The 25,458-nt window shown below is 38.3% G+C and overlaps 1 protein-coding gene across 9 annotated transcripts in view; it reads right to left on the reverse strand.

Annotated features, from left to right (window-relative positions):
• Positions 1 to 25,458, reverse strand: part of RARB (retinoic acid receptor beta) — a 320,022-nt gene that overhangs the window by 58,456 nt on the left and 236,108 nt on the right. For 7 of the 9 annotated variants that reach the window (XM_077787082.1, XM_021538079.3, XM_031503873.2 and 4 more), the window contains one exon: positions 8,261 to 8,409. In XM_077787082.1, coding sequence (XP_077643208.1) covers positions 8,261 to 8,409 — 149 coding nt within the window. The remainder of the gene's footprint in view (positions 1 to 8,260; positions 8,410 to 25,458) is intronic. The other 2 variants (XM_021538080.3, XM_021538076.3) reach the window with 1 other exon arrangement.

The following is a 25,458-nucleotide window of genomic DNA, read 5'->3' on the forward strand; positions in this document are numbered from 1 at the left end:
ACAGCACTTTTACACGTGGATATAATTCACTTAATTCTGCTGAAGGTGTAAACCACATGCACATTACTGATCCAGTGTGAGCCCGAGCTCTCTCAGCCATTTGCTATTAAGCCATATGGGTTATGGGCAGGTGAAAGCTGGATGGAAATATGACAACTACATCACTACATCTACAAGGACTCTTAACCATCCACTGTGCTGAGAGAAATTATTATTCAACTCCAGCAACAACATGTACATACACAAATAAATTTGAAGTTTCTTCTTTTTACAGTGTGTATTCCCAGATAGGGAAAGGCATAGACACTGCAAAAAGAGTAAGACTCAATAATTTTATTTATTAATAATAACAACAATGAAAAAATTGCAATTGTTATGGACTAGTTAGCTGCCAAAGACCCTGAAAAAATATGCAAGGTCAGCAGGCATGAAGGCTACATTTATATTAGGAAATGTTCTTGCAAACAGTCATGGGTACTATGGCTTGCTGGCATACAATAGGAGAGTCCACATCTACCTCAGATAACTCCTTCTGGCCTCTGAAATGGGACAGTTGTGCCCAAACTGACCACAGGAGATGCCTGCCTGCAGGAGGAACACCAATTGCTACCAGAAACCTTTCAGGTACACAGCACACCAAACTGTGCCCCAAAATATGGCTGGTCACCAACACACCAGAATTCAAGAGTCAGACATTGCTGTTCTTTTTTAAGAAAGCCTTCACTGATGGTATCAGGAATTTTATGAGAGAAGGGAGTGCAAGATTTAAGCCGAACAATTATACATTGTTATGTGACGGTTCATGGAAAATAAGAGAGAACTTTCCAGTTCCTGTTTCCACAGGACATTAGCCCTTATGCTCACACATAAGTGGAGCAGTGGGGTTAGTACAGTTAGAAAGTCAGTTTGGGATAATCTCTGTGCTTTTAACACATGGCTGCCAGAAAAAAATTACAGTAATTATTAGTAAAAAGAAACTATTCTCACAGTTTAAGATGAACCCCTGGTGTATGACAAGGAGCAGGGTTAAGAGGAAGATTAGCTGTGGATGTAGGTGCTGCACCCTCACAAAGACACTGCTGCTCTTTGCCCATCTCTGCTCCAGAAGCCCAGCACAGGGAACTAGCTGAGCTATAACTCACAACCTGGGTCCAAAGAACTGGAAAGCATATTTGGCACACAACACAATTTACTTTTTTTCTACCTGTCATGGTGAGCAAGTGATTTTATTTCTTCATTTATGGCATTCACACGACCCAGAGATTTTAGTAAACCTGGTAAAAAAATTTTTTTTTATCTGATCCCACCTATTTCATCATGTTTGCTTGCTCTGAAGAGTGCTTCCAAGTAATACATGCTTCCCATCTTAAAATTTTAAAAACAAATTCAGGATCTGTCTAAAGTTTTACCAACAAAACAAACAAACAAACCAAAACGAAACAAAAAATAATTGAGAACTTACTGAAATAGATACCACCTTTTTCATGGGGCACCTGACCTTCCTGGGTTTGTTATTTGAAAAGCTAAAATTTCAAGAATGGCATTGAAACAATCAGGTCTCCTCTGATAGCACAAAATGAATAAAATGTCCAGGTTTTCATTACTACATTTAAAGCAGTTGCAACTCATTTAGTGTCTTTCTGCATATGGCACTGCTTTCTGCAAATGAATGGCTTGGAATGTTGCTATGCTACAAAGTGCTTACAGTTTAATATCAGATTATATTAATAGTATGCAAAAATGTATTTTGAAATACATTTTTCACCTTCTAAAAAGTATTGTTGATTTAACTGAAACTAGGAGCAATTTTCTGTGATTTGAGGGATTTTTCATAGCTGTGCATGGATGAAAGCACACATCTCTACTGCTGGCACTGTCGCTGATACAGCCTAAATGGAGACGAATACAGCTTGATCATTCAAGCTGATCTATATTTTTCTTTGAACCAACAGAAGCTTTTCCCACTGCATTGATGCAAACAATGTTACTTCTTTCCCTGATACAAATCAAACCATGCACATATTTTCAAGTTTACATTTCTTACTTTCTGTTTCAGTTGTAGGTGATTAAAATATGACGAGAAAACGAAACCAAATACATGGAATGTTAGTTAGCCAGCTTTATGAAGTGTGCTTTTATTTTTTACTGCTAAATAGCTGAGAAAATTGTATGTCTGGATTCTTAATTCCCTGTAAAGAGGCATAAATATAGGCTTAAACATAATTATATTATAGCTAGGAGCTAACATGTGCAAGAGTGATGTTATCAAAAAGCACTGCTGCTTAAGATACCTCCACAATCCCAGAACTGCCTAAGAAAATGCAAATCTGTTCTCACATGATGTAAGAGACATTATTAAAAGGAAAAGGCATCTGTCCCAAAGGACACTGTTCCATAAAGGGAACTTTTTTATAACAATCCATAAAATATTTTAGGTTCTTTCAGCAACATTCTCACAGACTAAAGCATAATATCATAGAATCATTATATAATTCAGGGTGGAAACAACATTCTTGCCATCAAATTTCAAATAAACAAATAAAATGAAAGCCAGTTCCTCCCTCTCTCTCTCTCTGTAGCATTTTGTAAACCAGTTGTACCAATGCTGATTAGGGATTCATGGCCTGCAACTGGGAAACACCAAGCCCCTCAGCATCCAGAGGGACATAATCATAGGGAACATCATATCAGAGAACATTAACACAGTTGTGCTTGGGCACCTAACCCAAAGGCTCATGAGGATGGGCTGTTCTAGAGGATGACCCAGAGCAGATCTGGCTCAGATGCTTTGAATCAGAGGAGCTTCTCTCTCTCTTAATAGACTGCAGAAAGCCCAGCCTTCAAAGTTAGGCAAGTAATTTTGGGCCTCTAGTTGAGTGTTGGGACTGCCTTGCACTGCATCTGTAAGTGGTTAAGTTAAAACTGTAACAAAATGACAGCTTTTCTCCTAAGCTTAACATCTTAAGCTTAGCAACAAATTTGAATAAAGCAAAAACGGTTTCATTTTCTCAAGTTTTTTTTTTTTCCCCTGTGTGTATTTTGTCGGTTTTGGGGAGTCAGTCCTACCAAATTACAGACCTAAATGTCAAGATTTATATCAAAGCCTATTTTTTCATACTGCTTCAAGTCTTTCCCATAATAAAAATATATATTTGAGCCAGGAATATGTCAAACAAACAGACATATTTTCAGAGCTGAAGACCCTTGAAAATGTATTAAATGTCGCTACCCTTTTAATTTAATGATCTCACATTAGATGTGATTCTATATGAAAACTCTAATGGAAGGAAACCTATCTTTATTTTATGATAAAAGCCAACTTGGGATCACTCAGTATTGAAGCCGATTTATCTACATTTTTGTCTGTTAGCATCAATAACAGGCAGAGAGGCATCTTCATCATTCAGACAAAACTGCTGGACCATAAACCTACCCTCTTATATGCTGTGCTGCCTTCTCCCATGAAACTGCTCTAGGCATCTTTGCTGCCCACCGAATTCAAGCCAGTAATCTGGGCACTACTGTCAGCAGAGGAATGCCATCTTTTAAACGCCCAGAACAAGAGACAAGGCTTTCAGAGACAGCTGAAGCTGCCAGAACACCAGCTTCTCCTCCTCACCCACACAATGCCAGCATTGTGTGGGGAATCCAGCCCACTACTCTCAGTCCCCCTTTCTGCAAACCCGGCTACAACAACGACTGAAGTCAGGACCAAAGAGCTGAGCGTTTGGTGACAGTCAGCACTATAACCACTTGCACCAGCTGGATAAATCCAAGTTGCTCATTTTCAATGGAATTTGTTTGCGTGCTATCTAGCAACACCCAGAGACTGTGGGGGAAAAAAAAAAAAAAAAGAGGAAGATCTCAGAAATCTCTAACTGAGGTCATGAAACAACACAAGTAGATTCCAAAACCCACCTCTGAGATGCCATGCAGTTTACAAAATGGAAAAGTTGTAAATAAGCCGAATCTTGTCAATGTACTGTTTAACACATAAAAAGATGGAATGTCTATGGAATTTTTCTTACAAAATACAAGTACACTGTGAAGATCAGTTTGATTTTGAAACTCTAATACATACAGAAAGCCAATCACCAGGTATGAGGCACATACACTTTTGTGTTTTGTGTAACATCCAGAAATAAACCCAGAAACACATTTTTTTGGGCCTATTATGAAATACTCCATCTTCTAAAAATCTTAAATGATTATCAACACAAGCTACAGAACAGTCTTCCTACTACAGTACTGAAAACCCCAGTAATGAATAAGACAGCAAAGTCACTAAAGTATTTGGCAAAGGAGGTTAGGAGGTTGCTACGAGGTACCTGGAAAAATAAGAACCAAGGAAGACAGTGAGTGGGAAAAGAGGAAGGAAGGACAGGAGAAGGCATCAATCCCATGTGAGAAGACCACAGCAATGGTTTGACAATTAAGGCAGCTGAAGCCAGATTCTCAGAATCTGGAGAAAAAATGACAACAGATAGGGTAAAACAGAATATTGCAGGTCAGAAATTATGTCATCATGACAGGATATCTGAAAGAACTGACATTATAGTTGGTGATGACACAAAGAGAGGGTGGAAAGTTCTGTCTTCATAAACTCTGTGTCCAAGGTAGCAGAGAGGTGAGCAAGACAACACACCAGAGAAAGATGGGAGGGAAGAAGTCAGAGATAGAGGTACTTTGGAAATCATCCATGGGTTGGTGGCAGCTGAGGGAAGATAAAATTTACAGCACAGTGTTTCCCAAATTGAATATCACAAGGTCACAGTCCCCATCCACAGCTCTCCAAGGGCTCCTGGCTGGAAGGGTCTCAATTAAAAATACACCTGTCATAAGCAGAATATTGCCATGACATCCCCCATTGCTCTACCATAAAAAGAGGTCAGTAAACAATGTTTTTTAAATAGAAAATCAAAGAAGTGAACCTTGGAAAATGGCATCAGGAAGTGGATAAAGAGCCATTCCAGAAGATATTGAAAAATAAGCAAGGAACGAGTCCTGAAAGCCAGGAAAAAGAAAGCCTGATGAATCAAAGGCAGCCATCAACCCAAAACCTGCAGGACAAAAAACTGTTCTGTGCATTAGATGATGACTAATAATGATCACTGTGGCAGCAGCTTCACTAGAGCTCAAAGGAGAAAGGCAAAAGAGAATGAAACAGAGAGAAAACTAGAAGAAAACCAATGGAAAGCCAGCAGAGAGAAACAAAAGATCACGGTCCTAATTAGATAAATATGATGTGAGCAGAGTTTTCCATTTGTGTTTCCCTTGGGAAACAAGACTGCCAGGAGTTCAAAGTGAAAGGTAAATGAGTCAGAAAGGAAAAAAGGAAAAGCTTTGAGAAAAGGACCTCAGAACAGAGGAAGGTGCAAATGCAGGAGAAAAAATGAGTGAATTTAAGATTTAACATCACAGAATGGAGATTGCAAATTTGATGAAGAAAGAAGGGAAAATAGAAGTGAAAAAGGAGAAAATTGCAACACAATCAGATGAAAAGAGAAAGAAAGGGATTGGCTGATATATTGGTCTAGCTTCTTATGGAATGATATTGCCTCTCCCCATCCCAACAGCTTCTGAATATGCTGGTCAGGTTCAGTGACAGGTCTTGAAGAAAACCAGTTCCTTGAAATTGCATGGAAATATGTCTTCAAAGTAAAGGGGTAATGAATTTGAGTTTCCTAACTACACAAAAGGTTTTAACACGAATTCTTCATTGTTATTGCTCCCTTGATTTACCAGAGAATCAGCATGAAGCTGCAGCCCCATGCCAAGCAGAAGCCTTCAGTGAAACACAGGCTCTCTAATAAACTTAGGTTAATCAACTGAAAGGCACAGATGCACAGGAGAGAAGGCTTCCTCAAGCAGCAATGTTTAGTTCTCAGTGCTTATTGAAGCTTGCAAAGCAACTGGCTAATTTTTGTATGAAGAAGGCTATAAAGAAAAGAGGTGCATGAAGAACTGATATTGAGAACAGAGGGGGAAAGTAGACTTGAGAACAGGCAGAAGCCTGTGTGGATACAAATCAGAAGTTCAAGGTGGTAGTTTACTTGAGGTACAGGACCAACAGCTGATGAGCGTATGAAAGCAATTGTAAAGATGAAGGAAAAGAAAAATAAACCAAACAGTCAAAAAGAGCTCAAGAGAAAAGGGTAACATTCTTCAGAGAAAGAACAGGAACTGGCAGCACAGGTTTCTGAGGTGGCCTCTGGTGTTGCAGTCTGCTATGTGCTTTCTGCTGACAGTCAGCTCACCTCTTCTGTTGACCTGAAAGCTCAGACCGCTTTGAACAGCAAATGTAGCACCTGACTGTCCACCAAAGGGACCAGCAGTTGATTCAGCAGCCACATCATGTTCTTGACATTTTCTATCATTCACTAAGGAATTTGACTCAATCCATGGAATAGATTCCATAAAACCTTAGTCCAACTTTTGCAGAGCTAGCATCAACAAACCCAAATATTACCAGACCCAAGCAGCCAAGTTACTACTTTGGAATCTTGTTATTTTTCATAGACTGACAGGCTTTGTGTTCTTTTAACATCAGCTATCGTTAAGTGCTGAATTACCCCATCTTGCAAATTAGCAAGTAAGTGAAGATAATATTTCTGTTCTTGTTGAGTAATGGCTAACACCTTACAAGATGGATTTCCTCATGTATTTTGACAAGTGAGATCTTGCTTCAATTATTTATGAAAACGATTTGCAATAGGCCAGTGAAAGTCCTACAGTGTATTTTCACATATTTTTCAAAAAGAATGAACTCTTAGGGACATGTGACCTTTCTGCTATGGTCTGCAATTATGTCTGTGCTTAGAGGTAATGTGGGTGAGCAAGTTACACTACCAGCATTTGCATGTTAGCATCTGAGTATGATGAGATTTCTTACTTAAGGAAACCAGTTTTAGCATATTCTTTCCATAGTTCTTCTTTTCAAACAGTTAAATTTTGACAGTTTTGTGGTATCTAAAATAAAAAAATACAGACAAAACATCAAGGAAAAACCTCACTACCAGAAAGAGGTTCTAAAACTGAGGTGAGATTAAGCAGTTATTTTCACTAATTCAGTCTCTACAGATATAAAATAGGGGGGAAACCAGATTTCAATCCTTCAGTATTTCGTCTAATGACAAATGAAGGACTATGATATTTTATTTAAGTAAAAAAGGCCACTAGAATGGAAGAAGTTGAAGGCTCAAAGGATAAAGTAAAAATGTCTAACTGCACACTATCTGAAAAATATATCATTTCACGAAAATAAACCAGCAAAATGCCTTTTGTTAATTTATTCTAAGAACTTTATTTATATGGCTATAGCACCTGTCACATTTTCAGAATGCATTAGTACTGTACTAAACACTACATATCTATTTTAAGCTAAAGGATGAAAATCATAGGTCTTTTCTTTAACTGTTAAGAAAGATCATTGCACTAGGGTATGCTAACAAATTTATCTGTGAGACCATCTGCCCTATGATATCATTCTTTCCCATTTTTCACTCTACCTTCTTCCTTGCATGCATGGAAGAGCACACTGTGTGCATACCTCCAATAATTGCCACACAAACAAGGTGTAGCTAACATTTCTTCTCTGCTGGGTGTCTTCTCTTCAGGTATTCTCTACTTTGGAATGGTGTGCTTTATTACTGCATCCTATGGACAGCCATCAATTCATGCTCTGACAATCACAGCAGTGGAAGGCAGGTGGCAGATGTACCAGCAGTGAAGTCTGATAGATTAAATTTTGCAAATAACAAACCTGCTAATCCTCAAATTCCCAAACTGATTTGAGATTAGTTACATAGCTAGAGACTACACCAAAAATTTCCAGATGATCAGATCCTGTTCCCAAATTCCACCCCCTGAGTACAGAGAGGTAGAAGTACACAGAAACAGGCCAAGAGCAGCCAAGGGCCATGTGTGATCTCAGGGAATATCTGACCTACAGATGTACAATGAAGAGTCTCAAAATGTTTTCCGTTTATTCTTTGATTATGTCTACGTCTATGACCACATTCTCATGCAAGTCAATAGTTAAGGAAGTCCCTGAAAGACATATTTGGCAGAAGTTATCAAGGGAATTAATTCCAAGAATGATGGTAATTTACTTGTTTTTAGTCATGACCCAGAATTAATTCACGCAAGAAAGTTACAGCTGTCTTTGAAGACAATCAAGTCACACCAAACTGCATTACTTTATCCCTCTCCTAGGATGAAATGCAGCCCTATAAAAGGAAAGGGAGATAATGGCACTCACCTTACATCCCTCACAAGCACTGACACCATAGTGATATCCAGATGACTTGTCTTGACAAACAAAACAGGGCTTGTAAACACGAGGGGGTGGAAGTGGTGAAGGAGGGCTCGGAACAAGTTCCTCAGAACTGGTGCTCTGAGTTTCAACTGCTACAAAAAAAAAAAAAGTAAAATTGAATGATTCATAATAATTTTGAATAAATTACTGTATATAACCATATTGTAAGTATCAAACTGGCCCATACCTTTATTTCCATAATAAACATTAATTTGCCTTTCCTATAAAATTTAAAGGGAGCTAAGCAAGGCAAATAATAGCAGCATTACATCCTACAGCCTCAAAACTGTATTTTAAAGTACCCAGTAATTTAGATGTAAGGTATGAATCTTACCTGGCTCCCAAAATGGACAACTTTGAACTCATGTTCTGATTTTAGCCTATTGAATTGTATAGCATCCATGTGTGCAGCTTGGATATCAGCCTTTAAAGGGAAACTGTGATTGGTACCTAATCTCAGGAGAGTTTTTTAATATCTTGCCTTTTTCTAGGTCAGTATGCAGTTCTGACCTAGCAGGATAGCAGCACATATTAAGATATATGTAAATAGTGAGAGACCTGAAGTGAAAATTCCCTAAACAAGTTGTCCTTTTTTTTTTTAATCCATAAAAGTACTAGAACCAGTAACAATTCCTTACCTACTTTAGGACCTGTATATCAGGAAACCTCACTGAGAAAAAGCTACTTATATATTATGACCCCCACATCTCTTTATTGCCTTAATATTTCTAGATGGTCATTTGTTTTGAGCCTGTTGAAAAGCCAGCAACCCCTTTCAGGGAAAGGATGTGAAAGCTCTACGATGCAAGAAAAGACATGTGAACTACATCTTTCCAAAACATCTGCATTAGTTTTCTATGATATGCTGTCATCATTCCTCACGTTTATTGTGGATGCACAATACATTTTCATGTTTCACCTAGCTGTCTGCTGCTTCTCAGATAAATCCCTCTAACTTTTCAACAGATACACAGGAATGACAGGATCTGTGAACTCAGATCTAGCCAGAAATATTAGGCACTATCAGCAGAGCTAAATCTCCAGAGTACTAACAGCAGGCCCTAAAGAATATTACTCAATGGAAAAATCTTAGACAAGATTTACTGTACATGATATTTTTCAGATTACAACGATGATATGTTTGTATTAAACTCATGATTCATTGTCAATCCATGTGTTGCTGAATTCACAGAGGGCATCACAGCACATGAGGCAACCTCTGATTACTGGTGAGAGAAGGGCCCCTTTCTGCCTTTTTTCGTTGGGTTGAGCTAGTATCAACTTCAAGGACAGATTCTTCTTGGGAAGAAAATAAATGCTAAAGTATTAAGGCTCTGATCTAAGCAAGGAAATACCTTTCCAATTTATTTATATATCTAACAATAAGGAGGCTGTGAAGAAACAGAAAACTAAAATAAGTAAAACAACATGGCTCCATAAATTGTGACATTAAGACAATGTTCAGAATTATAGTAATATTTTTCAGTATTAAATAAACTGAACTTGGCAAGCATCTGTGTGTTCCTACTACATCAAGAAAACTTTAATGAAGCTTTTTATTAATGAAAACTTATATGAGAATAATAATTTCTTTTCAATAGTAATCTTTGGTATTTAAGAGAGACAGAGAGTGTTCTGTTATTGATCTCTGCAAAACCACCCTGCTTGAATCAATAATCTATTAGTACTTCTAAATTAAAGTTAGATTCATCAAATGCCCTTGAGAAGCCCCAAACATTCCTTGCTTTATTTCATGCTCATACATGAATTATGGTGGCTTCCAATGAGTCTATGGAATGATAAAATTTTAGCTTTAAAACTGCAATACCAGCAGACAATGTGTTTTGTATTAGCTCATTCAACTCTCTCAGTCCACCTAAAAGGCAGCTTTTAGGCTCCCCATGGGAAAACAAGGTTGTGTCATTCAATAAAACAACTGCTCTCCTGCAATCCTTCTGTGATTTCAGTTTGGGGAAAGCATACTTTTAGGAATAATACTGATACACTTCTGTTTATTCATCAGTTTATCCTAAACAAGCATCAGCATCCAATAGCAGTGTTCCAACTACAACCAGTATTGTACATCAGACAGGTCCCTCAAGCACTACAGAAACAACAAGAGCTTGTTGTATCCAGAAGAGATTATGCCATCACCTTAATACACAACAGAGTCAGCAAGTGAAGTGTTGAAGGTACTGCTAAAGAATATTTTTCAGGACAATTTGAAAAGGTATATGATAAGGAAAGAGCCAATGGAAATCAGAAGACCCTCTCTAAAACACCCATATATATACATGTGCCATTAATCTACTAAAAACAATACTTTCATTAGCTGAGCTACTGTCTAAATAGTTTGGGTTGGTTTTTTTTGTTTGGTTTTTTTTTGTTTTGTTTTTTTTTTTTTTTTTTTTTTTTTTTGTTGTTGTTGTTGTTGAATTTTTTTTGGGTTTTTTTGGGTTGGCAGGTTTGGGGATTTTTATTTGTGGGTTTTTTTGGGGTGGGGGGGCTGTTGGTGCATTTTTGTATAATAAAACCCAGTTTGGGTACATTCAATTTTGATCACAGGCAAAGTGTGCAGTTTTCTGGAGAAGCTTGAACCTGTGTTCATACATGCTTTACTCTTACTCCAGTTGCTGGCTTACTATTCTTCCTTGGATTTAGCTTTTGTAACTCTTTATTTGAAAAAAGTTTGCAGTGCCTGGGCAGAAGTCCTGTGCAGGCACCAGTAGCAACCCATGCTCAGCAGGTATAAAGTGTTATTATTTTTGCAACATCTTGACAGCTAATGGATGCATGACAGCAGATGCTGCTTTCTTCTATGCATGTCTACACAAGCAACACGGAAAAAAAGAAAGGATGGGCCATGAACAGTTGACTTTTCCAGAAGAAGCGTTTTTAAAGCAGTCCTACAACTTTAGGAAGAATTTAAGGGGGGGGAAAAAGAGAGTAAAAAAATGCGACTTCTTTTGTTGCCCTGCTTTCTTGTCCTATGGGATGTGACACTTCAGGATCCTTATTCACCTGAGACAACAGAGCCTCGGTGCTGTCACCCAACACCTGAATGCAGCTTAAGCACACAGCGACTCAAACAATCGGTCACTTCACAATTCCTAAGATGTCTGAAATTTTTCTAAAGGTTAGATAAAGTAGCAGATAAGATCTTTAAAAGCACAGCGTGCTTTCTGAGAGCTAATTTACTGCCAGCTAAACCGTGTTGACAGATGGAGAAGGTATTTTATTTTGAGACCAACAAGAAGCAGGCAGGCACTGCAAAATGCTTCATCTTCTCCTAGAAGCTTAGATTATTAAACTTGCATGTTAATGCACACTTTGGACAGTTGAGTTTTAAAAGAATAAGAAGTTGTAAAGCAAATGGCATTTCCTGGATAGCCTCAAGGGAATTTTGAATACTGAGCTCAGGGTCCCTGGTGGGAAGCTGCAATTTCAGCTAATTAGGGTGAATAGCAAAGTGTTGCATTTGGTCAAAACATTCTGTTAACCCTCATTTTTGTTGGCACCAACAAGAGTCTGGATTTTTTTGCCTTTTCTTTTCTTTTCTTTTTTTTTTTTTTTTTTTTTTTGTGAATTCACTGCAGGAGTGCAAGGCACTCAGCTCACATACATTAGGCAGAAAGTCAAAGGAAACGCCAAAGTTCAACTAAAGTACAAGTAATTAGAACCAGATTCTCTGCTTCTTGTATGTGTGCATTTCATTGTAGAAGTTATTTATAAGCCTCCAAACATTTGAAAAAATAACTATATACTGTAGATCATTTAATTTTTATGTCTCGTCTGGAAAAAAAAGTCTGCTTTTAATCATCTTCCAAGAAAGAGCCAGGAACTGGGAAAGTGGGTCTCAATTGTTTCAATACAAATTTCTCTCTTTCATGTGCCACATAAAACTATTCTATAAAATTAAATCCAAAATATCATTGACTTTGCCCGACCCCTCCTTTTTTTTTTTTTTAATAAAAAACTTCTTTGAATTTGTCATGCTTAAATAGTTTGCATTGTTATGAGGGTTTGGGTTTTTTTAAACTCTTGTTTGGAAGACAGACAAGGGGAGAAGAAAAAAAAAAAGAGTGAGAGAGAAAGAAAACATTATCGTGGAGACTTGCCAGCCTTGACTTAGTAACCTGGCCATGACCCTCCAGCGAGTGTGTGTTTGACCCGGTCACACATGACTCTAGCTGCGTACTGTTGCTGGGTTATAAGTCCCAGATATTTTTACCATATATACAACAGGTGGGGATCACAGACAACAGAAAGAGGAAAACAAAGTCTCCCCTTGTGGCAAGACTCCCATTTTCTCCCTTGCAAAGAAAAAAGCACAAAGCAAAGAAGTTGTGCTACTACTTCAGTACTGACACTTGCTGTGCTGGATCTTGTTTTTCCCTGGGGGTGGATGCACGGAGGTGGAGTGGGCTGAGGGCAGGAGGACCTCAGGGGAAGCCATGTGCAAATGTTAATCAACACAGAACAAATTACCACAGTCAAAAAATCTTTCCTTATAGAGCTGGCTATGCATCGAAGTTCAAGAAGGAATGCTTTTTATTACAAGTGAACACAACATACCTGGACTAAAACCTACAAAAACTGCAGATTGAGATATTATTACCAGGATTTTCAGAAGTACCTAAGAAACTTTGTTTTCCACATTTGAGGGTTTCTTTTTTATTTATGTCTTCGTATCTGCACACATCTGCCTTAAAGCTATGATATTAAATATATTTATTCTATTTTAATTCTTGGTTACAATTTTTGCAGTATTAATTTAATCAAGTCATGCATCTCTACCAGACTGACCTTAAAAAAAGGGTGGTATTCTGGAAGAAAGCCAAAGAAACCCTCTAAAGTCTACTGGCCTTGCATTTGGTCTGAAAAGAGGCATTCTACTTTCAACAGGGACATCAGAAGATAAAACTACATAACCTTGTTTCTTTTTGAGGGTGCCAAATCAAAAAAGGATCTTTTTCTGTTATTTTAAAAGCTAATAGAGTATCTAACAGGTTTCCACTATGTGCTGCTCAGGATTCATACAGTATGATTAAAAAAAACCAACAGAATTAGAAGAGGTAAAGGTTACAGAGCTCAGAATTCCAGTCTGCAAGGACCAGACTAATGGACAAAACTGCATGCAAGGTCACCTAAAAGGAGTCTCAGACTCAGGGCATTTTAAGGGCCATGCAAAGGGCACAGGCTGCTGCTGCCAAAACTATCTCAGACAAGGTGCAAGTCCCGATAGGCGCAGCTGAGCTGGCAGGAGCTCTCTAAAGCTGAGTACTTTTGCTGCTACAACTCTTGTCAGCTAAAGAGCGATAGGGACAGCTGGCTTCTGTCCCAAAGCATCTGGGAGAAGAGGGGTCCTGCTGAACTCTGCCCTTGCCTCGGAGTACAAGAAGCAGTGAAGCACACTCTCTGCTCTGATATCCTCACCCTAATGAAGTTCCAAGTACAAATTTAGCCATTGCTCCACTGCAGCCAGACATACGACCAGGACAGTATTTTCTTCCCCCACCCATCTGCATCTCATGCATTTAGACAGTGCACTATTTTGGGCAGGGCCTCAGAATGTGCTGTACAGTAACTGGCACTGCAGGACTTTGCAGTGACACTCCAATTCAAATAATGGTAATGATCATGATCCTGCCAAGTCAAAAGATATTTGAAAGAATGAACCCCGAAAGACCTCCACAGTCTTGAGGGGAGACATTACTTGCAAAGCAGGTCCTTAGAGAACTTTCATTTTAACTATTGTAGCATTTCAATGGTAAAACACAGACTAAATTTAAAGTATAATTAAAAAAAAAAAACAATTTCATATTCAACAAATGCCTCGCTGTTTACACACCAAGTTGTATTTGTCAACTGACAGAAAAAAAGTGTTTACACTAGTTTGCTGCATTTTCCCCAGTTTAGAGCTAGGAGACAGAGAGCTGCATCATATTCCTTCATGCCTTTCATCAACAAAATTGCCAAGTTTCAATTGCAAATCTGTAATGTTAACCAGCGGAGTCATGTAACATAAGTCAGTGGAGTCAGTGGATACCGATCTTGGCCATACAACAGTATACCCCTTTGAAACCTGTATTCATATCAGGTGATTAGGGCCAAGAAATAGTTTAGTATCCTACTACCAGCATAGCAGAGCTATTTAGATTTTTTTTTCCCTAAGCCATGCAACAACAGCATCTATCTTCTGGTTATTTTTCTGTTTTACTCTCGTAATATAATTTCTGTTACTTTGCAGCTAACTTCTTCACAGATTTTATTATTCCCCCAAATAATCTCTATGAGTTGCCCATTGAAGAGTAGAGATTATTTTGTAACTTATTTTTCTGTTTTTCTGACACAATTTGGCCTCTTTATAAATCCATTAGTTAAACATGGCAATTCGGTCACCTGACTTTATGCTGGCATTTAATAAGGCACTCCAGGAGCCCCACGTGCCAGCACATCTTCCGGAGTGACATTCCTGTACAGATTCCCTGAGTGACTTTCCTCAGGCCCTGCTGTCCCTGGCCACACAGCAACACCAGCACTGCTTCTGCTTCTGCCATATTTAGCAGTGTGAAAGATCCTTCTCTCTTCTGCTTATCTGATCTACAAGCATGGTCCCTAACACTCCAGTACATGAATAATCCATGAGCATTCATATTTTTACCTTTGTAACACCTAAGTGAGATAAGGGAAGAGCTAGTCTAACTTTACAGACAGGAAAAGAGCTTTATTTGCTTGCATCATAAATTCCTAGAAAAATGTAAGCAATACCCAACTGGGATTTTTTTTTTAACCTGTCTACAGCACTAAGCAGTGTCCTCAAAATACAGCCTTGCAGGTCTTGCCCTAGGTTTCACATGGGATACATGACAAAGCAGGAAACTCTGCTAAGTCTGTGCTTGGCTCCTCTATTGCAGAGACTCTGAAGCACCCCCCCAAATCTGCCCACTGTGAGACAGGACAGGGCTGGGTGCCTCCTGCCTGCAAGAGTCACTTCTGCTGCCAGCAGGAACTCAGGAGAGATGCTGAAACCTTGCCTTCATTTTCTGATCTCCATAGCCAGCTGAGAATCATCTTTCTATAAGACTACCACCATATATACAATTACACAGGAATGCCCTAGCAGGGAACTTACTTGACTGACAGAAATCCCAAATTCCCTCCTGAAGGTGGCACAGAAGAAACTGTGTACTGCCAAAATACCTTCTACTCTTGACAGTAGTGTCCAAGCCTCACATACCACCAAGATGTTAAGTCTGAATCTAGCAGGTTAGTCTTATAAATCACCAACACACAATCAAGTATTTCTGAAATAAAACACCCTAAAAAACCTTTGTCTGAAACTGCTGCATCTTTTTATTGTGTCCACAGGTACTCAAGGGGAGCTGTCACTGCAACAACTTTTGGTACTTCTCCCAGCAGAGCCACAACTTTTGGCAAGTACATTCTCTACACGCATATTTACAACAGTTAGCAGTAAAGGACAACGAGGAGGCTGCAGCTGCTCCATACATTTGCAATTTCTTGTTCTTAAGCACCAGCTCCACTAAACCCTGAGGTAGTATGTATAACTAACATCACCTTTTCAAAGAAAATTATACTGCTTTTCAGGCTGATTTTTTTTTTTAACAGTTATGTCAGCGAAGCAGTTCTACATTTGGGTTTATGTGTCCATATAGCCAGAGAGATGTATTTACACCTGAGCAAACGTGGAAAGCAGAAAGCTTGTCAGGATTAATTATATCAGGGCGAAGAACTGCATCTGGTTATACCTGTGTTACTCTCAAGACAGCGAGACTTAATGATGTGCTAGTAACTGAGAACAGGAGCGTCCTTGGCTAAATAAATGGCCAGGCAGACACCATGAGTGAGCCAGGGTGAAAGTAAGAGTAGAGACAGAATGGCCGCAGGGTTTGGCAGAGTTTACAGGGCAGCAGCTCATCACTTTGTATTAGGAGCCTACCTTCAAAATGAAAAAGAAAACATGTTAAATGAAAAAAATAAATCGTATGGAAAACTGAAGAAAAACATCCGAAAGATGCTAGCTCTGTAGTTTTTTCAGGTCGGTGATTTTCTGCCTGTCCATTACTGTGCAAAAACCACATCAGTCTCAAGTGAAAATTCTGCATTACTGCAAAACTGAAAAAATAGGATCTTCCTTAAAAAAAAAAAATACATAATTGTGCCATCATCTGTATGAAGTTAGATTTTCCTCTGAAAATGGAATTTTCTTACAAATCAGGCCCTGGCTGCTTTACTTGTGAATTCCTATGGTCAGAACTTTATGTGCAATAAAGTGGCATAGTCAAAGAAGAGACACAAATGTAGAGAAGGTGAGAACTCTGACCTCTTTATTCTTTATGAAAAATAAGTCTATTTCTGTGGACTATTAATACAAATGTAGTGTAACAAATGCAGTGTTTTCCCTACAGGATCAAAAATGTTAAGAAAAGGCCCACTGTAAGGAAAGAAACACTTAAAAATAAAAGGGGTCTGATTCTTTTTTTCAGCTATGTTTTACAGTGTTGCTACTCCATTGATTTCAAAAAAAGACTCTTGTAAACGTAAATGGGAGAAAACCCAGATCGAGTATCATCAGTAATAAATGAAAATTGCAAGGGCAATGAAATAGTTGCTATAATTTCTACACACATCCAGATATTTTACTAATTCATAAAGTCTCCATTTATAGTTATTAAATGTTTTATAGTGTTTTGAGAATTTTTATTTTTATGTCTTTTCAAGCATTGAAACAGAATAATTCAGAGTATTATTCTAAAGGAATGATTTTATTCTTCAGAACTCACCTCCTGTCCAAGCTGGTATTAATTTTTGGTATTACTATGTCTGCCAAATAAATTTTTTATTTTCTATATATTCAACATATCTTATGACACTATTCATCATTACTTTTTGCTGTGGCTTGAATCCAGCAAGAAAAGGAATGTTTTAATATCTTTAATCATGTAATACTATTACACAGTTGTTCAGTACCACATGGACAAAATAAAACTATTGTGCTCTCATTGGAAATGCCATAAAACTGACTTGCTGTGTAATATTTTACATATCATTTCATTTCTCAAATTTTAGGACCATTAGTTCAGAACATTTTGATTTTAAAGTCTTTTCAAATCTTAAAATTAATAGAGTGACTCAACAAGAGCCAATTCAGTGATCAAAACTACTTCAAGTTAGTAGAGTAGCAGTTAAAATGCTTATCATTACAATTAATTTGTATTACAGCCACACTGCTGGATATCACTAATTGATTTATATTCCCTCCTTTCCATACCCATTTACAAGGGCAATTATGAACTCCATCACATATGTTTAAATGGGATACATTAGAACATTATCTAGAAACTAGACTGCTGAGCTTAAAATCCTTAAGAACAGGTAAATTCTTCATTAATGGGTATGTTATCAACTCACTACAAACGGCCTATAACCTTTTAAGGCAGCACACGGTGCTAATATTTTACTTTTCATGGGCAGTTGGAGGTTGGCTCCAATGATGAGCTCCACTGCTATCTTTAATTGTTTTTAAAATTGCATATTATAGGCAGCAATAAACACAAATTAGCATTATACCATCCACAGCTTTCTGCAAGGCATGGTTTCTATAAACAAGTTAAAACGCATACATCTGTAAATAATAAGTGTAAGTATTCTGAATTTAATGAATAGGGGCACTAAAAGAAATTGAACAGTAGGGGTTCAGTAATTAGAGTAACTGCCCATTTTATTAAAAATGTATTGTTTCCAGCTTTCACTTTAGAAAGCTTTTATTACTTTGCTAATTCTAAGTTTTGATTTCCTTTGAAAAATATGTCTAATTCCTTATTTTTCTTTGACAGCCCCATCACACAGCACTTGCCTTTTTCGCCCAGGCAGTGGGCAACTGTGAAGCTTTATATCTCCTTGCTTGGGATCTCACACTTGGGCCCTTGCTGCAGACCTTTGTTTGGCATTATGCCACCCAGAGGTATGATTCCTTATCAAGTACGGTTTCATACCACAACGCAGCTGGGATGAAACCTGCTGAACCAGCACACCCCAGGCAGCCATCCTTCAGCCCTTTCCCAGAGGTAGGTTACCAACACTCTGGCAGAGTGGGGAGGGGAGGAGCACACTTCCAGCTTCCCAGCCATGCCCCTGCAACCCAGGGCCATTTGCTGAAGTTGGCAAGGCTCAGGCCATGAAATGGAGCCATGAGTTTCATGCTGTTGCTCAGCAGCAGCCTGCTGCAAGAGGACAGGGCAATGTGTAGACTGGGAGCAGCAAAGGTAGCATCTCAAACCAGGCAGATATCCCAGTACATGTCTCCCACACCCCAGCATCACTGCAGTGAAGCCCTGGGCTATCCTTGCTTGTACATGTATGTTTTACATCCATGTAGCTGACTTTCCAAGTGAGTGTTAAAATTATTCCTTACACAAGCCTAGCTGCACCCACGTCACTGCTCTGTGGGGGTATAATTAAAACAATCCATTATTTCCATTTAGACTTGACACAAACACAGGAAAAATATGGCTTTCATCACTTGTGCTTATCTGCAAATAAGACAGTCAGACCAAAACTTGACCTTTCTAACAACCTACAGCACATGTACATTTCCAATATCTGAGACCAAAACAGGGACATACTCTGTCCTCCTTCATCCCTTCAGCCTACCAGATTATGGCAGTGCAGTACTAAGAGCAGCTGACCCCAACATTTCTGATGCTAATCTAAGTAATTCCGATTTATGGAATATTTAAGAACTTTGTCACTGTCTTTTGAGAGAACAAATGAAATATAGAGTCTACTAAGCTGTAATTCTCACCTGAGTGGAATTTCAGTATTTTTAATTGGATACCTGACAGATTAAAAATCATAACACAGTGGGGAAAGTAACATGAAAACAAAGTCACTAACAAATTTCCTTTCCTTGTAATTCACAGCACCTTGGCATTAAATTGATAAAATATTTTGATTTAGGTTTTTTTTTCTCTCTTATAACTTTCAATCAGTGCAGTTAACATGGCAAACATCCCTCTGCCCCTCTCACAGTAGGTCGAGCAAAAGCCGAAATCTGGGAAGGAGCATGATGTCCCAGAGCCAATTGGTAGCAGTTCTCTTGATAGTGGCTCAGAGCACACGTCCACATTCTGCATAGAAGATCTAAGATCAATAAAATAAAACATTCACAAGAGCCTGGAGACAAGATCTGTGACTGCAAGGCACATTTTGCAATATTCTGTTTTCCTATTCTCTACTGCAGTAGATTCTCCTATTAAACTGTTGGAATGAGGAATGCTTATAATTTTACCTGTATGTTGTCTATCATTACTATTTTCACTCAGAAGTGGAAAAATATGCACACACTGTACTTCAGGAAAATACATAAGTGCTAACAGTATTTCCCAGTCACCTGGTCTTTCTTATTCAATATCTACCTTCAGCAGTGATTCTTTTTTTTTTCCAGATAAGCTACTCACAACTGACTGCAATATCCCTGCCTTGCAAACAGGAAAAACAACAGCTTTACTTTATACAGAATATGACAAAAAGAAAGTACTCTGTTTCTAAAGAACTGAAAAAGCAACATTTAGTCCTAGCTGATGTCCCAAGAAACTTAAGGCAAAACATACTCTGAAAAATGTAGGTTATTTTCCCCCTATGAGGTTAAAATCCAGAAGATCTTTGGTTACTGTGCTCTAATAATTTTAAATGTCTATATTGTGAATACCTACTACTACTACACTACGTATATAATTATGTTTCATAAAACACACCTTTTTTTTTTTTTTTTTTTTAGGGGTGAAAAAGCCCCTTTTCTTGACATGTTTGAGAGATTTGGGCCATTATTTTCTAAGAAATTAGGATAATATTTACTACTGCTTTTCCAGTTGTCACAGTTCATTCAATGAATTCTTCCCAAACTTTCCAAAGGACTGCTTTAGGTTCTCTGCCAATACTCAAAGAATTCTGAAGACACAGCAAAGTATTATTGCCAATACACTAAGGCTATTAAAAAAATATAGATAGCTGTGAAACTGCCTGTAAGACTACCATTTCACTTGAAGGTCCAGAAAACCTCCAACCTGTGGCACTATTATTTCACTGAGTCACTGTGACAAGGCAGAGCAGCCATTTTAAGGAATTAGTAAAATCAGCAGAGGGTGTTGGTTAGAAATCATTGCTTTTAATTTTTTAGTATTTGTACAAGCCTGACAACTGCACAGCTGCACAGAGTTGCCCCAAACTGTAATATAAACTAGGCAAGCTTTTCACAGAGTAAGTTCAATGTGCTTTCCATTACTTCCCATTCTAAGGCCTGATCCTGTTTTGCTTTTCATTACACAGACTTGTCAGGAATTTTGGAAAATCTTCTTAGTTCTTTTCCCACACTTTACCCACAAGTTTGACACAAGTTTGTCATCCAAAAGATGACAACCTATAAAAACAGTAATTTTTTTAAAAAGTGTACCCTGTGAGCTCATGGGATGCTCTCTGAGAAAACTCACTTCTGACCACCTTACCCTGGGACCAGACAATCCCAGTGGGACAGGGGCACATTTTGGAAAGCTCTCATACCACCCAGGAACAGGGAGATCCTGCTGTTTCATGGCCCCCTCAGCATTTGCAAACCAGTTTGCCTGATCACTGGCTTCTATTGTTTCCTGAGATAAGCAGGGCCCCAGTGAACAATTAGAGCTTTCAATAAATAATCTGTAAGCACATTCATTTGATTTACTGTTATTTGATATAGCAGTTAGTTTCAATGGGGCAGTTACTATTGATCACTTAAAGTACTACAGACAAACATGAAACACTTCCAGAACTCCATGGATTATTACTCTTTATCTGCCACTCATCTGGGTTACTTGTAATGGTTGTGAAATTTAAAATCAATAACAACAATTAGTGTTTGCTATACTCTGAGGAATGAATGATGTGAAATATGTTTTGTTACTAAAATGAAATGCTGAAGAGCTTGCAAAGAGGAAAGACTCTTGTAAATAGCAAAACTCGAAAATAATTTCTCTTGGTATTAGAGAGTGTCCAAGAAAGAGGGTAAAGAAAATTAAAAGTAGGTCATTTAAATGCACTCAGAAGTACACACACAATTTTAAAAAGGTATCAATAGGATTTTTAAAGGAATAAAACTTTCAATGAAACTGATGAGAAAGATGCACCCAAGTTTTCCTTAGAAAATCCTACTGCCAGTCCAACAATTTCATACTCTTTGACCTCTATGAGTATTGGGTTGTTAATCATGGCAGGACTTTCTCCTATATAGATAATTGGAGATAAAGGAAAAGCTCTGATTCCTTTTCCAACTAGCTTTTACTGGAGATTATTACCAAAAAAAAAAAAGTGTCTAGGAGATAAATTAAAAAGGAAATTGATGAAAGCTGGAAACTGATTTTCAGGTATATATGTTGAAAAATACCTTCTCTCTTCAGAATTTTTATTAATTTATATTAATAAATCGTGAATATAATCAAATGGATGGAAATAACAGTATTTTGGGATCTCTGCTAAAGTAGTAATGCTACATAATTAAAATGCAAAACAATAAGAGAAATATTTTATCATTAAACTGTAAGCAGAGCTCCTTGTGAAATCATCCATTCAGAATACTTGTTTTTCATCAATTATCTGTTATTTATCTGATGTAAATATAAGAAGGTCTAATTAAAATGTATGACTCCTTATACAGCTTCTTGTCATTAAGACCAATGAAAGCAAACTGAAGACCATAATGAAATAATTATGTTTGCCTTTAAGAATCCTCTTCAACAACACATGGTAGTACCACACTAAATTAAAACATCAGGAACTAAATTTCTTTTGCATCTATTTCCATTTTCACTAATTATACCCCCAAGCTTTCCAATAGACCAGGCCCTGAAATTCTTTTGAAGCTGAAACAGCCTAAGGAACAGCAACCTTTTCATAGTAATGGACTTTGAAGAAGAAACAAAGGTAACGCAGCCCTGGAAGGATTAATATTTCAAATAGAGTTATCATGTGAAAATATGTGTTTATTTGAAAAATGGGGAAAAGATTGTTGATAAAAAGCCAAATATGTGTTCCAAGGAAACCAATACTCTGATTTAATCTCATTTGATTGCGTCATTCCTTCCTAACCTCTTTTTCTCAGAGTATTTTCTTGTTCTGCACAGAAATTCAAGTTAGCAAAAACATAACACACACAGTACTGCTGGGCAGTGCCAGTGTACCACGCTGTAACTGAGCTCTGCTTTCATATTTTGGTGAAGTTGAAAAATTGCAGTGTTCATACCTGGACTCCATTTCAGGCAGAAGGAAACAGCTATTTGCCCAAACTGCCTCTAGACATGCAGTGCATCCTAAGACACAGCTCATGCTTTAACCACAAAAATCTTGCAGAACCTCACCAAACACAGAGAAAGAAAAGGCTTTGGATAAGGAAGAGGAAAAAAAAAAAAAAAAAACCAGAGGAGGATATGAGTCAGCTCTGACTTCTTGCAGGCAGCTGAAGGCTTCTTTTCAGAAACTTCAAGAAGATAATGGATCCTTCTTGGTGTGGTGTCCGAGAAGTGAATGTGGCAATAGGTGCAAAGCATAGAAAGATGTTCACATACCTAACCTGCATAGCATGTGACTATATGTGCAACTAGAAAAACACAGCTGGAATGTGCTCTCCAAACGGAGAGAGGAAGGCAGAGGTTCACTAGTGGATGAAGACTTGGGAAAAGTAGCTTGCCCTGTTAGCTCCCTGATCAAAGACACTGAAATACATAGGTGATTTGCCATTTGTTCTGCATTTTACATCTTAATGTTCAAAGTGTGGAGTGAAATCAGAAAGATCTCTAGAAAGTCCAAGACTTTCCAGCTAACCTCTAAGGAGGATTTGACATATACCCTCACCCAGTAACTAATAAAATTTCTTCCTCAGCTGAATGAAAAGAGCTATGCTAACAACAAAGCAATACTAAGGATTACTCTGCAAGATGAGGGGAAAAAGGAAAAACCTCCTCAGACCAAAAGTTGAAAGGCAGTAGTACCAATAATGGCTTAAAACCAAAGAACCCCCAAACTCAGGACCTGATCTTAACAAGAAGGAAGTTCATCCATGCATGGCATTTTAGCCAGTCCTTTCACTTGTCCCCTATGCCAAAACCTGCAGGCTGGTGGATCAGTGAGGGTGAATCTCTGTGAAGGAGGGAAAGTTTGTAGAGAAGTTGGGACCCAGAGAGGAGTGCAAATTCCCGAGAGAGAGTCAAGCTTAGAGGGGCACAGGCGTTTGCCTGTGCCTAAACCAAGGTCCTAGGGGAAGAATCTGCCTCGCGGATCCACAGCCCTCGCCCAAGGGCAGGTCTGGGTGTCAGGTATCGCCAGATGGCACTGTGACACAGTTTTCCAAATCCTTTTTCTTCATGGGAGAGTGAATGTTCTGTCTTGGAAAGACAGGCAACCCTGGACTTCTTGTGAGTTTTTGAGTAGAAGATGAGGAATTAAAGTGGCAGAGAAGCCTGTTTCCTGCCCCTGGCTCTGCCCACGGCCGCTCCCTGAGCAGAAGCGCTAGAGGCTCCGAGACCCCCAAAAGCCAGGGCACAGCTGTGCCACGCCTGAACACCTCTGTCCCAAACTGGTATTTGTGAACGAGAGAAACACTTAAATCAACCCAGATGATATTACATTCACTTATCACACAAGAACCTAGAAATCCTCTTGGTATCAGTCACCAGCTGGCAGAGGAGTGATTCTAGTACAGGACTGGGAGATGAAGGAACTCTCGTAGGAGATGAGATGCACACCTCTATACGATATGCTGCTGTGTCATCAGGCAGCCTGGCAGAGAGGACCAGCAGAGTGGTTTAATGGCCACTCCAGGAATTACCTCAAGCTGCATTCAAATTTAAAAAAAAAATAAAAATTGGACGATTCAAGAGATTTTTTTGTGTTCTGTAACTGTTTAGGTGGGGTGGGGTTTTTTTTGGTTGGTTTTCTTTTGATTTGTTTTGTTGGGGTTTTTTTTGGTGGGGGAAGAAATAATTGAACTATTTCTTCCACTGTTTCTATCTTACAGGCACAAATGGCTTTCTATAATCAAAGGACCCACTGAAGGAAACCTGTGTTAAATCAAACTGTGTTTTTTGTGTCCCGTTGGTGCAACCCTGGTCAACCTGTTTAATTGTTCCACATCTCTGCTATGCACCTTTAAAAGAAGACTGATCCTTCTTTCTTAGTCAGAAAAGATACTGGATGTTTATTGTGCTGAAAATTCAGCACAGTGACATGAACTTTTACTGGTATTTCCTAAAAGTACCAGTACCAAAATACACCAAAAGCTCACTCATACAACCACGCTGTCTCCGAAACTCTTACTAAAATTGAGGGTGGAGTGTTGAGTGCATTTAAGTGCTTCACTAGATAAGGCTGTAAAAGACAAAGACATCCTTAATTTGTCATTTTATTGTTCAAAGATCCTTGCTAAAAATACTATGTGAGCCTAGAGAAAAATATTATGGTTCAATGGAAAGAGATCCTCCAAACCATTAAAAGAAACTAAGCGGTGCTAAAAAAATCTATTTGTTGCAAGAGATTTTTCTGCTTTTTTTCTTAGGGGATGCACTTAGAGGGTAAAATATAAGTCACTGAAAGTGCATAAAACGGAAATCCTTACAAAATATGGATGGCCTCTAAAATCATGTCCTTAGCGGTGAAGATCCAGAGCACTCTGAGAATTTATAAATACTCATTCAAGCTTTAACCTATTAAACCTATACAAGTGTAGCCTGCATGTGTATATTTAACTTACATAGTTTTATAATATTCAGTTTATATATGGTATAAGCAGGGGGAAGAAAAATCACTTTGTCCAAGGTGAACAGAAGGTATATTATATACTTTGTGTCTAGGATTCTTTAACACAGACTTGCAGGATTATATTTCCATCTCTCTTAACAAAAGTATTTGAAGAAGATTCAAGGCTCAAACAGAGCACTAAAAAAGTGGGGTCAGTTATATAAGGACTAGCACTAGTTTGTTAAAAGTTTTTTTCCTACCCACTGCCAAATAAAGGGACAAAGAAGTGAACATTGTGGGAATGTGTTTCTAAACCACATGATATCCTTATCAGATTGTCATGTACAAGGGAGGTT

Source organism: Lonchura striata, chromosome 1, assembly GCF_046129695.1.
Source record: "Lonchura striata isolate bLonStr1 chromosome 1, bLonStr1.mat, whole genome shotgun sequence".
NCBI lineage: Eukaryota > Metazoa > Chordata > Aves > Passeriformes > Estrildidae > Lonchura > Lonchura striata.